Source organism: Ctenocephalides felis, unplaced genomic scaffold (genome assembly GCF_003426905.1).
Source record: "Ctenocephalides felis isolate EL2017-DRISC unplaced genomic scaffold, ASM342690v1 CF-g0.4_SCAFFOLD_00024, whole genome shotgun sequence".
Lineage (NCBI taxonomy): Eukaryota > Metazoa > Arthropoda > Insecta > Siphonaptera > Pulicidae > Ctenocephalides > Ctenocephalides felis.
Window position 1 is genome coordinate 1,575 of NW_020536178.1, and position 14,544 is coordinate 16,118.

The 14,544-nt window shown below is 29.7% G+C and overlaps 5 protein-coding genes across 6 annotated transcripts; 3 read left to right on the forward strand and 2 right to left on the reverse strand.

The window, feature by feature from the left end:
- The first annotated feature begins 224 nt into the window (after nucleotides 1-224).
- On the forward strand, nucleotides 225-832 carry LOC113363347 (solute carrier family 22 member 16-like). The gene is made up of 3 exons (XM_026605875.1): nucleotides 225-275; nucleotides 353-537; nucleotides 615-832. The coding sequence occupies exons 1-3, from the start codon at nucleotides 230-232 to the stop codon at nucleotides 795-797; spliced, it is 414 nt and encodes a 137-aa protein (XP_026461660.1). The 5' UTR covers nucleotides 225-229; the 3' UTR covers nucleotides 798-832.
- A 3,855-nt stretch (nucleotides 833-4,687) lies between these two features.
- On the forward strand, nucleotides 4,688-6,732 carry LOC113362866 (uncharacterized protein F21D5.5-like). Its single transcript, XM_026605396.1, has 9 exons — nucleotides 4,688-4,692; nucleotides 4,749-4,935; nucleotides 5,087-5,287; nucleotides 5,447-5,563; nucleotides 5,637-5,804; nucleotides 5,880-5,993; nucleotides 6,117-6,257; nucleotides 6,340-6,539; nucleotides 6,609-6,732. The coding sequence occupies exons 1-9, from the start codon at nucleotides 4,688-4,690 to the stop codon at nucleotides 6,730-6,732; spliced, it is 1,257 nt and encodes a 418-aa protein (XP_026461181.1).
- A 751-nt stretch (nucleotides 6,733-7,483) lies between these two features.
- Nucleotides 7,484-8,606, forward strand: LOC113363186 (succinate dehydrogenase cytochrome b560 subunit, mitochondrial-like). 2 transcript variants are annotated; one of them, XM_026605772.1, is made up of 3 exons: nucleotides 7,484-7,499; nucleotides 7,795-8,164; nucleotides 8,270-8,606. In XM_026605772.1, the coding sequence occupies exons 2-3, from the start codon at nucleotides 7,825-7,827 to the stop codon at nucleotides 8,464-8,466; spliced, it is 537 nt and encodes a 178-aa protein (XP_026461557.1). In that variant the 5' UTR covers nucleotides 7,484-7,499; nucleotides 7,795-7,824; the 3' UTR covers nucleotides 8,467-8,606. The 2 variants fall into 2 exon arrangements, with proteins under 2 accessions (XP_026461557.1, XP_026461486.1); XM_026605701.1 differs by lacking the exon at nucleotides 7,484-7,499 and having other exon boundaries at nucleotides 7,776-8,164.
- Nucleotides 8,607-8,861: 255 nt separating this feature from the next.
- LOC113362974 (ankyrin repeat domain-containing protein 13D-like) lies at nucleotides 8,862-12,002 on the reverse strand. The gene is made up of 12 exons (XM_026605501.1): nucleotides 11,788-12,002; nucleotides 11,498-11,657; nucleotides 11,207-11,353; nucleotides 10,999-11,142; nucleotides 10,740-10,923; nucleotides 10,520-10,661; nucleotides 10,336-10,441; nucleotides 10,149-10,237; nucleotides 9,917-10,085; nucleotides 9,689-9,850; nucleotides 9,414-9,597; nucleotides 8,862-9,057 (listed from the first exon to the last, which is right to left on the reverse strand). The coding sequence occupies exons 1-12, from the start codon at nucleotides 11,884-11,886 to the stop codon at nucleotides 8,862-8,864; spliced, it is 1,782 nt and encodes a 593-aa protein (XP_026461286.1). The 5' UTR covers nucleotides 11,887-12,002.
- Nucleotides 12,003-12,976: 974 nt separating this feature from the next.
- On the reverse strand, nucleotides 12,977-14,020 carry LOC113363082 (ras-related protein Rab-39B-like). The gene is made up of 2 exons (XM_026605602.1): nucleotides 13,624-14,020; nucleotides 12,977-13,489 (listed from the first exon to the last, which is right to left on the reverse strand). Exons 1-2 carry the CDS (start codon nucleotides 13,729-13,731, stop codon nucleotides 12,977-12,979), a joined length of 621 nt encoding a protein of 206 aa, XP_026461387.1. The 5' UTR covers nucleotides 13,732-14,020.
- Nucleotides 14,021-14,544: the final 524 nt, after the last annotated feature.

The following is a 14,544-nucleotide window of genomic DNA, read 5'->3' on the forward strand; positions in this document are numbered from 1 at the left end:
TTAATAAATGATTATTATTGCAGCAATAAACGATATTAATTTGCCTGTCGAGAAAATGATATACGGCATTATGAGTGGATTGCTTGAATGTATAAGTTATTTCATACCTTTGCCGCTACTGAAGTATGATAAGATAAAATAAAATATTAAAAAAAATATTATTGCTGGATTAATATTTGTGTTTAATTTCAGATTTTGTGGACGCCGAATTATAAACTTCCTATTATTTATGTCTGCTACGGCGTGTTTCATACCAATTCTATCTCTCAGTTTAGGTAAAAGCTATATCAATTGTTTTTGCTATTTATAAAATTTTCAATATCTTGTATCCAATATTTAATCTTTTTTTTAGATTATGCTTATACATTAATGGTAATTTCACTTATTGGTCGTTTATTCATGAGTGCAGTATTTGCAGTAGTTATTTTGCATACACTCGAACTATTTCCTACTTCGAACAGAAGTACTGCACAGGGGTTGAGTTCTACAATGGCAAATGTTGGGTCAATATCGGCACCATACATAGTTGATTTATTGGTAATTATAATTTTAGCTTCTCGAAGAAAAAATTTGATGAATCTCTGATCAATTTTATTAAATATTTTAAATTGCAGGGTGATGTTGCTTGGCAATTTCCTATAGGTTTTTGTGGAGTATTTGCATTTATTTCCGCAGTATTGGTTTTATTACTTCCTGAAACGAAAGGACGACCTATGTGCGATACGCCAGACGATATAGATGGTCCAGAACAAGGAAAAGTTTCAATAAAAAACATATCGTGTCGTCGACGTTCATAAGATATTTTAAAAGCTTATATTCAATTTTTAACAATGCTAACATATGGATAATTACTAAATTTTTTTTGTTAAGATGTATTTTAAGAAAATTAAGAAATTTTATAAAAATTCATAACTACTACATATAACTAATAAAATACATAACAAATTTTTAAAATATTTTTTACAATATTCTTTTTGTGGTTATTACAGATTTAAAAAAGTGAATCTGTGTAACACTCAGTTTGATATATTTTCTAGATATCTACACAAAAGTCTTATTTGGACTATACATATATAGTAATGATTTATTCTAAATTTATAAAAATATGAGTACACTGTGGTAATAGTATAATTTGATCTATTTTTAAGTTATTACAAAATTTACAACTGTCGTAAGAACATTTAGTAAATATAAGAACATAATTTCAAATATAATTAATAGCGCCATTGTGCGGAAGTAACCAGCCTAGACAATATAATAATCACCAGTGTCACCAATGTTAAAATATTTGATTTTTTTATTTTATTTTAATGAATATAAAATTTATTTTAATAAATATAAAATCTGCGTTTATTCATACTATATTTATTGATTAAATATGTTTCAATAATATCTTATTAATATGTAAATGAGTTCGATCGTTACACATTTTTGAAGTAAAACTTCTTTAGGCGCGATATGGGTGTAAAAATTTTTAGGCGCGACACGGGTGTAAATCCGTACAAATGCAACGAAAATGCCAACGTGTAGTTGAACACTACGACGCCGTAAGCGCTGATGTCGCGAGTATCCACTCCCGTCATGTCATGTCGAGCGCTAAACCCTATATGAACTTGCATTAATTGAATAACGTTTTTGAAGTAAAACTTCTTTAGGCGTGATATGGGTGTAAAAATTTCTTTAGGCTACACGGGTGTAAATCCGTACAAATGCAACGAAAACGCCAACGTGAAGTTGAACACTACGACGCCGTAAGCGCTGATGTCGCTAGTATCCACTCCCTCATGTCATGCGTAAGTCGAGCGCTAAACCCTATATGAACTTGCATTAATTGAATCACGGTTTTTTATGTTATGTCCTCATGGAATAAGACTTTTCTTAGAGAATAAATGTGTCATGGAATATAATAAATTTATACTGAATCTCGTTGAAGACAAAATAATATCTACTGCCACGGATATTTATGTAGGTTGCCATGCGACAGATCAACAATCATACATTCGTCAGCAGTTTCACAAAATCGGTTATTGATACCGGGGTTTGCCGTATGAAATAATTTTAGTTCTGAATAAATTTTACATAATAACAACTAATATTGATGTAAGTGATGGCTTAGCTAATGGTTGTGTAGGAAAATTAGTGTACATAGAACGTAGCGATAATGATGAACTTCTACGTTTATGGTTTGAATTTCCTGGTAAGATAGGTAACAAAATAAGAAGAAAGCTGCACATCATATTCAAACTCTTAATATCAGTAGGACAGCTGTGCCGATTCTCAGGAAATCTTCATCTATTCCAATGAATAGAAATAAAATCATATTTGTCAAAAGAAATCATTTTCCTTTAGTGTCTGCTTGTGCACTCACAATACACAAATCACAAGGTGGTACTTTTGATAAAATTGTATATGAATACAATAAAACACATAATCAGCAGCTTCTATATGTTGCATTATCACGAGTTACCACATTAATGGATTGTTCATCATTTCTAAAACAACGACAAAAAATTTATAATGAAGAAAACGGCCAGCAGGATTAATGGACTTAAAAACTGAATTCCAAAGACTTTCAACTTGTAGATTAATAACACAAGAAGAAAATTGAGTGAGATAATAAGTTTGAACGACATTTCATTGTTTTCCTTAAACTGCCAAAGTTTACGAGCTCATTTGCCTGATCTGCAAGATAAATGCTACAACGTTGTACGTTTTTGTTATTTTCGGAAACTTGGATTAATAATGAAGAACGAATTAATATTCAGAACTATTACTGCGTTACTCAATACAAACGATCAAACTCAGAGCAGGTGGTGTAGCTGTCTAATGTCTATCATTCATGTTCAGATACTGTTCATAATGCCACTCCTATGCAGTTTCTTGCGCCAACGATATTACTGGATATTCCTAATGAAATTACACAAGTAGGTGATATTACACACACAGAATCAAACATTAATTATAGTCGTCCTTTAAATTTCTCCCAATAAAAACATATCAAATATTATTGAATTTCTTCATCAGCAGTTACTTCATTTTTCTAATGAGGGTGCAAAACTTTTAAACACTAATCACAACGAGATACCATTAATTCTTGCTGGAAATTTCAATGTCAATTTTCGTTCAGAAGAATCTCAACCATTAATTGATTTTTTAAATAATAAATTCAATTTAACAATGAATAATTCTCCATTTGATTCAACCACAAGATATGGCTCGACTATTGATGCAGTTTTCTCCAGAAATGTACATAGTTTACAAAGCAAAATTTATGTCTCTCATTTTAGTTATCACAAACCTATTATATCATATATGAAATATGATAGCAATTAATCTATCGTTGTTGTTTTAAACTGTGTTATTGATGTTATGTGATTATTAATAAATGATTTTAAAAATTCAAATATGATGTTTTTTTATTTTTATCTTAACTGCCTACTCATACAATATTAAAAGTTTTACTTCAATCGCGTGTGATCCTTACGCGCACTCTTTTTTTTTTTACAAAAGAAGAGGTTGCTGTATTATGTCCTCATGGAATAAGACTTTTCTTAGAGAATAAATGTTTCATGGAATATAATAAATTTATACTGAATCTCGTTGAAGACAAAATAATATCTACTGCCACGGATATTTATGTAGGTTGCCATGCGACAGATCAACAATCATACATTCGTCAGCAGTTTCACAAAAATCGGTTATTGATACCGGGGCTTTGCCGTATGAAATAATTTTAGTTCTGAATAAATTTTACATAATAACAACTAATATTGATGTAAGTGATGGCTTAGCTAATGGTTGTGTGGGAAAATTAGTGTACATAGAACGTGGCGATAATGATGAACTTCTACGTTTATGGTTTGAATTTCCCGGTAAGATAGGTAACAAAATTAGGAAGAAAGCTTCACATCATATTCAAACTCTTAATATCAGTAGGACAGCTGTGCCGATGCTCAGGAGATCTTATTATTATTGATGTTATATGATTATTAAAAGATGATTTTTAAAATTCAAATATGATGTTTTTTTTATTTTTATCTTAATTGCCTACTCATACAATATTAAAAGTTTTACTTCAATCGCGTGTGATCCTTACGCGCACTCTTTTTTTATAGTGAAGTTATGTCCATAGATAAACAAGTATTTCATAAACATGGTTATGTCATCTAGTGGCGTCCATTTTTGTTTGTAAATAAATTAAAAATGCTTGTCAATTTGAATCATATACAAACCATTTCTTTACTTTTTAATAAATATGGTTAATATAAAGTCTTGCTTTTTGAAGTGTGTGAAAAATTTACATCCGCCTATTTTATTAACTGATGGACAAGAAATTTTTATTGGTCGTTGTCCTACAACAAATATTACCGATGTACAGTTATCAAGAAAGCAAGGTTAGTTTGGGTTATTTAAAAGCGTTTTGTATATAAAACTCTTATTTGATTATATAAACAACCTATATTCTCAGTGTCTTTACAAGCTGATTACAAAACAGCTACAGTCAATTTCAAACAAATCGGTCCTAATTCATCTGCATTAGCTGGTATCGAAATTAAAAGAAATGAAAACCATAAATTGAAGCATTTAGCAAAAATTGAACTTCTTACTGGAAAATATGTTTATGAAATAACTTTTGAACCAAAACCAATTTATCTAAGTGACGGTACAATTAAAATCGAGAATGAAGATGCTGTAAAATCTGATATTGATGTAAAATCAAATAGTTCTCAATCAAAAAATGATAAAAGGCCAAGATCTTCTGAAGACACAAATGGGATAACTAAAAAATTTAAAACTCATAATGTAAGCTTACAAAGTAATGTAAAAAAAGGTGATTGCAACACTACATTAGAGATTACTCAAGATACATGGGAAGATGTGAGTAATGGAAAGTTGTTGATTTTTACAAAATCAGGGGTCACTGCCAGTTCAAAGGTAATTATACTGAAAATAAAATTGTTTTATATACTGCTCTTTAATTAATTAATTTAAATGAGAAATAAATAAAATAAAATAAAATTATATTTATTATATCAATTTTTTGTCTGGTATTTCAATTAATATTATTAATAAATATTTTTACTAGATAGCTGCTTACGATCTGGATGGTACGCTTATTAAAACAAAATCTGGTCTAGTTTTTGCAAAGAATAAAGATGACTGGCAAATAGCCTTTAAACAAATACCAAAACATTTGAAGGAATTGGAAACACAAGGATACAAGCTTGTTATATTTACTAACCAAGCTGGCATTGGTAAAGGAAAAACTGACCCCAAAGAATTTAAGGTAACTGCATGGGTATCTAGTAAATAATAACATTTAATATTGAATAATTTAAGGACTTGACACATCTATATATATAGATGACTTTAAAAATGTTGACCTATTGATTTTTTAATTCATGTACTTTGCAATTTCTCCAGTTTACTTTTATACTTTTTACAGGGCAAGGTTGAAGCAATTTTAAATAAGTTAAATGTTCCAATGCAAGTTTTTATTTCAACCACAAAAGGAATTTACAGAAAACCACTTACTGGTATGTGGAAAGTGCTGACAGAACAGGTATAGTAATGTAAATTTGGTTTATAGTACAACATAATTTATTTATTTCATACTTATATGTTCTTGGATCTAGAAAAATTGTGGAGTTTCTGTATCCAAAGCAGATTGTTTTTATTGTGGTGATGCAGCTGGTAGACCAGATAAATGGGCACTTGGCAAAAAGAAAGACTTTTCTGCTGCAGATAGATTAATGGCAAAAAATCTGGGAATTGCATTTTACACACCTGAAGAACACTTTGAAGTAATAATTCAAAATGGAATATAATTAATTCATTTATGTACAGTTATTGATTTTTTTTATCTATTAATTCTTTAGAAAGCAAAAGTAGTACAGTGGAATAAACCAGGATTTGATCCTCCCTCCTTAAAAAATTTGAATATTTCTAGATTTGACCCACCTAATGCAAAACTAATTCAAAGTGAACAAGAGGTAATAAGAGCAACAACTAATAATAAGCTTATTTTATCAATGCTCAATGTTCAAGAATTTATTTGTGCTATTATATAGTTAATTCTAGAATTTAAATATAAAATATGATATATATGATTATAGGTTATTGTTTTAGTGGGTTGTCCAGGGTCCGGAAAATCTTTCATCAGCAAAGAACTTGTACAATCTGGATATGTTCATGTAAATCGTGATACATTGGGCAGTTGGCAAAAATGTGTTGCAGCAATGAAGAATGCTTTGCAGGTATTTGTAATGATATAAATGAAACATGAAATGCTGATAGTATATTTTGATTTGGGTAATCAATTGAAATTAATGGAAATAGAATGGCAAAAGTGTGGTTGTGGATAATACAAATGCAGATAAAGAATCTCGCAACCGCTACATTGTTGCGGCTGGAAAAGTAAAAGTTCGTTGCGGTGTTATGACAACAAGTTTTGATCATTGCAGACATAATAATATATTCAGAGAATTAACGGATAAAACACATAAGGAAATTAAAGATATGATACTGTTTTCTTATAGGTATGATCAACATGCTTTAAAATATCAAAATAATTAAATAAAATATATATTTTTATAATTATATTCCAGAAAAAATTTTGTTGAACCAACATTAAGTGAAGGTTTTGCAGAAATATTTAAGATAAATTTTATTCCACAATTTGATAATAAAGAACATGAAGAACTGTATTATATGTATTTATTGGAGAAATAAAATTGTAGAAATAATTTTGATTTTTTCAAATCTAAAGGTTGTACAATAAATAAGTATAAAATAAGTATTTTTTAAAATTTAATTAAGATAATATCCAAATCCAAATAAAATCCATAGATCTTTGAAAATTTGAATAAATAATACAGCCAAAACTTTGTTTAAAAATCCATGGAAGATATCTTTGAATATTTCATAAAACTTATTTTAAAGTTTCTAACCAGATAGGATCTAATAAGAATAATAGGATGACATAATTCACATTTAATTATTTCAATAGTGTATGTGACGTATAAAACTAGTAGTATTAAAATACTGCAAATTATTTAATTAAATCTGATTTATATGCTATTATTCATATCTTTCTCTAATTGAATTGACTTATTTCACATTTAGAGAGCCTCTTTAGAGGCCTTAGATGCGGAGTAAGTACTTCTAATAACTGCTGGTGTAAATTGGGGAAGATAGTAAAAAAATCGGGAGGCAAAAGCGTTTTAAGACGCAGAAAATTCGGAAGGCCAGAATGAATATTGTTGCCTGAAAGGTTATCAAACAGATTACACCTGTCCCCACCCCTCTAATCCTACGCTGGTCACAGTTAGTAAGAGTCCTAGACAATATAATGATATGGGTTGGTGTTTGTAGGGCATTGGCATAAGCGCTCAAACGAATCAGTGTGAGTGGTTAGTGTTATTATTATATTATTATATTGTCTAGGAGTTAGTGTGTGAGTGTTGTGCCACAGAAGACGACGCAGGTCCCAGCTAAAGGTCAGATCATTGGTTCAAACGACCAGAATCTAATAGGAATTTTCTTATTAGATTCAAGTCTTTTGCATGTTTCGATTTCATACAACATATTCTAAGAATAAAAATGCATTTTCCAATTTGTAATTCAAGAAGGGATTTGAAATGCACTTGAATCACTTGCCATACTTCTGTATTTGAAATATTTCCTCTCCCGCTAGGCAGGTTCGGTAACAGAGCGATCGAATCTTATGTCATCCATAATGGCAATACTGTTAACAATTGACATTTCTATTGTGTAACTGGATCTATTTTGCAGTTTTAACATAAATCGTTAGCAATTAGCAAGATGGCTTTGCAATTAGCTAAAGGCTTGTGCAGTAGAAATCTTGGAAATCAAATAAGTCTTTTGAGAAATATACCGAAGATTACAAATGTCAACTCGCGTTGTGTCGTTATCAGGGCAGAAAAAGCTCAACCTGCTGCTTTAGAATCTCATGATGAACGTAATATGCGTCTCAATCGACCGCAATCACCACATTTAACTATTTACGAGATTCAGTTAACAAGTACTCTTTCCATCACTCACCGAATGACAGGAATAGCCTTAACTGGTTATGCAGTAGTTCTGGGTCTCGGTGCTTTAGTAATGCCCCATGACTTTAATCATTATGCCACTATGATTGAAGGTATTTTTAGAATTTACTCTGTTATCTAAATTAATGCCATATATCTATCATGAGAAAGCAAATTATTCAAATGTATCAGAAATATTTAGATTTTGTATGTTTTAGGTTTGCAACTTAGTGCTCCATCATTAATGGCCATTAAGTTTGTGTTAGCTTATCCTTTTGCATACCATATGGTCAATGGCGTTCGTCATCTTGCTTGGGATGCAGCTAAGTTTTTAACACTTAAAGAAGTTTACTCAACTGGCTATGCAATGCTTGCCGTTGCTACAGTATTTGCTGCTGTGTTAGCTTCTCTTTAAATATATTTCATATTAGTCATAAATAATGTACATAATTAATTAAAAAATATTTTATGAAGCTACTTGCAATGTTTGTATCTTAAAAAATTATAATTATTTATTTAATTCTCATATTCTATTTATATCGGTTTTCTGTCATCACAAACTTCTCATTTGTTATGTTATTGCAGCTATGCAAATAATAAATTAATCTTTATATAAAACTTTGTATTTCAAAAATTAACAAGTTTGATTACTACATTCAAAATACTTTATATATATTAGTCTTATGAATTGATTATTTTTATATATTTCTATTTCACCATTAAAACTCGGCAGCAGCATGTATATTTTAAAATAAATATGGGATTGCAGTGGGTTGTTGATGCACATGATATATATTTAAATATCATACACTATTTCTCCGTTAGTGATAATTCTAAAATTTCTTGTAGAATTTGCTGTTCTCTTTGGCGTTCTCTTTCTAAGTCACTCTGAGCCTGTTGACTTAATAATAATGCCAATTCCAAATCACTGTCAGCAGTATCTTGTGGTATATTTTCTTCTGATGTTACTTGTACTGCACTCCTAGATAAACTCTCTTGTATTGCCCTTGAATTCCAAAAATTATAGTTTTTATATGACTCATTAAATCATAATGCACACGCATGCTTGTTGCACATACACCTTATACCATGCTAGAATAATAACATAGATCCAAAAGAGGGCTGCTGTTAATTCCTACATGCAGATTAAGTTCTGATTCATATTTTCATACAATAGATTCAGAAATATTTTATCTCTTTACCTTCAAAGAAAGCAATGATATTTGCCAAAAAACGACAATTGATAATTGCAAGTTTGGCTTTTAATTCTCTCTACATCTCCATTTATTTACTATATATAACTAGTTAAACATGCTATCCATTCTAGTTTGCAATTGTTGATTTATAATAACTTTAGTTTACCTTTGTAATTCTTTCTCTTCATCTTCTACATTATTGGACGGAGAATTTGGTCTTTGGCCTCTAAGTGCCTCCCAAATATCAACCTGATCATTTTCACTGCCAGCTTCAATTAGACTTTGTTGAATAGCATATTGTAAAAGATCATCTTCGTCTTCAAAGCTGTGCTGCCTTCGTCCTCCAGGTCCTAAAGTATTTTATTTCATATTCATATTCTCTAACATTACAATTTTTATTTAAATATATCTTACATGTAAAATACAATTTTAAATTCATACCTATTTTTACATAATGTGGTGGTGCCACAAAGCATTCATCTCCAACAATACATGTTATTTGTGATTCTTCTTTAATTTGACTTATATTATTCACTGGTGTTTCTAAGGCAAATATGTTGCCAAATGTTATTCTAGCGTTTATTACATGGAATAATGGTATTTCTGTAAATGCAATTCATAAGATCACAAATTACCTAATGCTAAATAATCTAATAATCTAATAATTACCTATTTTAACAGGAAACCCTGCTGGAAGATGCATTGTTATAAAGTCTTTAAGTTTATTAATATGAGGTGAAGCCATTGTGGCCATCAAATCTAGTATTGGCATTATTTGTTGTTGCAATTGCAATGGATATTCCTCACAAAGCCATAAAGTTGCCCTAAACTTTTGCACCTAAAATTGTGATAAATTTTTAACATGTATTATATACAAAAGTACTTCTGCTATTTTTTTTACTTTTGTTGTCATTTCTTTCGGTCTACCAATGTCTCTGCCCATTAAATCTTCTTGAGAAAAATATTCTTCAGCTGTGATGTTTGACACATCTAAAGGTAAAATATATTTATTTATAAACATTACATACAAAATGTAAAAAATGTTCCATTAAAGAGTTTGATATTGGGAAAATACTCGTAAATCTCACTTGTGTTGTTGTGAATTCGCTCTTCTTCAGCAATTGCAGATGCAGTTGGTTCTTCATTTTCTGCTAGTCCAAGTAAATTCTGAAAAGGTGATTTTGGACTCCTAGCCTAAAAAAAATAGTAGTAGCCTAAATTTAAGAATAGAAATAGTTAAGTAAATACAATGTGAAAATATCAAAAACTTGCCTTAATTTTGTCTATCTCAGAAAGATGTTCAGTACGTGTTCTTGTTACAAATTCTACATTACTTGCTCCAAACACCTTGCAATCGTACCCGTTCACAATTTCTGCCTTGTCTGATCGCCAGCCCCAAATTCCACTTTTGTTTCTAACAATTCATATTACATTTAAAACAGCTGTTTATAATATTTATTCACTTAATGGCAATGTAATTAAAAATTTTTACCTTTCAAAGCTTATTTTATCTGTATCAATATGATTTGTACAGATGGGTGCAGTTAATCTGGCTGACAATATATCTTCAGAAGGTATTAAAGCTCCATTTGCTGCATCTGGTGATAAACTTCTGAGAGTTTCTAAAGCTACAGTACAAGTTTCATGGTCAATCTCCATCAATGTTGCAACATCATCTAAAAGGTATAGGTTTTTATAATGTAACTTTAATAATAATCTAAAACATTTATGCCAAAGTAATATAAAGTTACCTTCTCCTTTGAATATATATGACCTATCACCACGCTGCCAGTTTGTGTTATCAAATCCAAGCAAAGTTGTATCTATTCGAACATTTGATCCTTGCTTGTAAACTCTATATACATCACTGGGGCACATACGAGACACCAGTGGCACTAAAATTAACCAGTGGAAATAAATTAATTATGTTATGATAAATTCAGAACAGTTACAGCTTACTCCAACTGGTAAATTCCCATTTCATCTCTATATAAAAATCAGGAACATCCTTCAACATTTGTAATAACTTGGGAATATCTCCTACTCTACTGCTATGTCTTTGAATATCACGTTGTTCCAATACCATAGATAACATTTCTGGATCACCTATATTTGAACACAAGTGTTTATTGAGCAATTTTTTATTATTGCTTAAAAAATAGATCATTAAGATACACTTGGGTATAATTATTTACTAATTAACAAATATAATTTAATAACAATATAATATATGACTTTCAATTGTATTACCTGTTGCAACAGCTTCTTGCACAACCGTCCATCCTTCAGCATTAGAAGCATTTGCATCAGCATTATTTGCAAGAAGAATTTGAGAACATTCTAAATAACCCAAGGTTACTGCGAGCATAAGTGGTGTTCTTCCACGGGGATCTAACGCTTCTATATAATGCTATATTAAATAGAAATAAAATATGCATATAGACAGACGAATATAAGATTTCTGAGTATTTAAAATAATTGCTGTTGACTTTGCATATGAAATACAAATCTGAGCCATCAAATTATTAAAATTAACTCACTTCATTTTTATCAAGTTCAGTTTTAAGTGATTCATAATCATTGTGCCAAATTAACCAATGTAGAGGATACGCGTCTTTAATACAGTCGTTATTAGTCATGTTATTATTTATATAATCATTTAATATTTTAATTAAATTAAGTTCTTATGTATAACACAACATCCTAAACGATAACACTAAAAAACTATGATATGGTAAATCTTAAAAATAATTTATCAACCTCTTTAAACACTATTAAATATTTATTAATAAATGATCGAAAATATAAAAGTTTTACTGCTACTTTTCTACATATATAAAATTACACCGGCGAAACGAAAGTGACAGATGACTTGACATCACGTAAATGACAATCAACATTTGCGCAAGAGAAGTTGGTCACCATGAATGCATAATATTTTGATAATGTCTAAGTTGGTAGCACTGGCTGTTACTTTGCGCAACGTATTTGAAATTTTACAGTATTGTAAAATAAAAAAGTATTGGAACTGGATCATAATAAAGTGAAACCTCGCCTGATCTTCTAACCTTATACAACTAGACAATTTGATTTAAATGTATACTAAATGTGCTTCATTTATAATTATAGTTGCTCAAGATTAACACTGGCTCTCCACATAATATTGATGGATGGATTACACAGATATTTATATGCTGCAAAAATAATATAAGAAATGGATTCAGGTAATATCAGGTTATAAGTGTCAAAAGTGCAGTATTGTTAAAAAATATGATTTTATTATACCTAAGTCTAAAAAGCTAACACATTTTTAAAACTAATTTCATAAAAATAAATGTAACTTCTTTCAAAATATTGAGTTTTTATACAAATTCGAAAAAACTCAAATCATATATATGGAAAAGATAGAGTTGATGGAAGAAAATATAACAAATTCCAAATAATAAAATTAGTATAACAACATATTATCAATTGATATCAATAATACCAATGACTAGGCTAAACTCAAAATGAACTAATTTTCTAATAACTATTAACTATTAATTAGAGAAATGGAATCTATCTTTAGTATAATATAATCATTATGCAAAGGCTATATCAATCGACTTTAAATTATTATGAACACCCACTCTCATTAGTAACAGCAAACATGTTCCAATGACGTTTGGTATTTATTACAAATATTTTAATAATATTAACAACAAGAACTTTTTGCAGATTCAGCTTCAACTAAATTATAGTCCAAAGTATTTGGTTTTGCAAACCTGTTTTGATACCATCCCAACCTTCTTCAATTTTATATTCTCCTGATAAAATCATGTTGTAAATTTCTTGTGTTACAACAGAAAAAGCTTCCTCAACATTGTAACCGGTACGAGCTGATGTCTCAATATGATGCAAACCATTTTGCTCAGCAAAAGCAAGAGCTTCTTCTTTAGATACTTCTCTTCTTCCGCCTGTGCTAAGAAGATCAAGTTTACAACCGATAAGAACAAACACAGGTTTATGAGGCTCTATATGTCTCTTAGCTTCCATCATCCACAGTGGAATATGTTCAAAACTTGCACGATTACAAATATCATACACAAGTAGTGCCCCAACAGAATTTCTATAATAGGATTTTGTAATTGAACGAAATCGCTCTTGTCCAGCAGTATCCCACAACTGTAATTTAATTCTTGTTCCATCTTTCACTTCAATAAGACGTGCAAAAAAGTCTACACCGACAGTCGGATCTGATAGCTGAACAAAAATAACTTCATTTTAAATTAATGAACACTTGAACATATGGTTCATAAATAATATAAAAAATATATGTGCACAAACACAGATTTGATACATATATAAATATATATTTTCCATTTTACATGTCATACCTCAGCAAAATTTCCATCAGTAAAATATTTCAGTAAAGAACTTTTTCCCACTGTACTATCACCAATTAAAATTAGACGAAATTGGTAATTAAAAATTGGCTCCACCATATTCTCTTCTGTAATAAGAACTAAAATTGCTTGTCATATGTGTCTATTTTGAATTTATCATATTTATAATTCAAAATCGTGAAGATAAAACTCGTATTATCTCTTATGTAAATGTAAACTTGCGATGAACCCCTTACTCCAAAATAATCGAAGTTGCAAAATATTTAAGTCGTATACAATAAACAAATTTACTTATCCCCATCGTGTGTTTAGTTACTTAAATGAATAAATATATTTTGTAAATATTATGTAAACAATAAATATACGTGCTACGAAATATGAAAATTCATTAGAACATAAATATAAATGACAGCACAGTAATCTACGGCCATAGGTAAATATATATATAGAAGAATCGATTACAATGATGCAAACGATATGTGGGCGCCATTTATGAATTAATTTTGAACTTCTTTAAATCATTCATGTAATTCATTTAAAATTCGAGAAAGCTAAAATAATTTTGACATTATATAAGATTAAAGCTATTCTGTAATGTGTCTGATAGTTTTGTATAAAACATAATTATCTGTAGAATAAAAATAATTCTGGCATTCGGGCCTACCATAAATATAATTAATTTTTGACAGGTAGTCACTTAAACTTCTTCTATGGCATACCATTAAGTCACGTGATCGTTATCAAATGTTTTATCTACGCTATATCAATAGTATGTCTGAATTCTGAGAAGTCATAAATATTTGTTTGGTGTGCATATTTAACGAGCTTCATAAAAAGATCCACATAAGAATATTCAAAATAACACAACTACTTTGAATAATGGTGTAAAATGTTTTTCAATTAATGTAAAGT

Bases quoted from the DNA above. Each gene is read 5' to 3' on its own strand.
- LOC113363186 (XM_026605772.1), top strand. From the start codon at position 7,825: ATGGCTTTGCAATTAGCTAAAGGCTTGTGCAGTAGAAATCTTGGAAAT. The intron at 8,165-8,269 runs GTATTTTTAGAA...TGTATGTTTTAG, and splicing joins TTATGCCACTATGATTGAAG to GTTTGCAACTTAGTGCTCCA.
- LOC113362866 (XM_026605396.1), top strand. The intron at 5,288-5,446 runs GTAACTGCATGG...TACTTTTTACAG, and splicing joins CTGACCCCAAAGAATTTAAG to GGCAAGGTTGAAGCAATTTT. The intron at 6,540-6,608 runs GTATGATCAACA...ATTATATTCCAG, and splicing joins ATGATACTGTTTTCTTATAG to AAAAAATTTTGTTGAACCAA.
- LOC113362974 (XM_026605501.1), bottom strand. From the start codon at position 11,886: ATGACTAATAACGACTGTATTAAAGACGCGTATCCTCTACATTGGTTA. The intron at 11,658-11,787 runs GTGAGTTAATTT...TATTTAATATAG, and splicing joins CTGAACTTGATAAAAATGAA to CATTATATAGAAGCGTTAGA. The intron at 9,851-9,916 runs GTAATTATTAGA...TTGCATTTACAG, and splicing joins AGGGTTTCCTGTTAAAATAG to AAATACCATTATTCCATGTA.
- LOC113363347 (XM_026605875.1), top strand. From the start codon at position 230: ATGTCTGCTACGGCGTGTTTCATACCAATTCTATCTCTCAGTTTAG. The intron at 276-352 runs GTAAAAGCTATA...TCTTTTTTTTAG, and splicing joins AATTCTATCTCTCAGTTTAG to ATTATGCTTATACATTAATG. The intron at 538-614 runs GTAATTATAATT...TTTAAATTGCAG, and splicing joins CATACATAGTTGATTTATTG to GGTGATGTTGCTTGGCAATT.
- LOC113363082 (XM_026605602.1), bottom strand. From the start codon at position 13,731: ATGGTGGAGCCAATTTTTAATTACCAATTTCGTCTAATTTTAATTGGT. The intron at 13,490-13,623 runs GTATGACATGTA...ATTTTTGTTCAG, and splicing joins CTGATGGAAATTTTGCTGAG to CTATCAGATCCGACTGTCGG.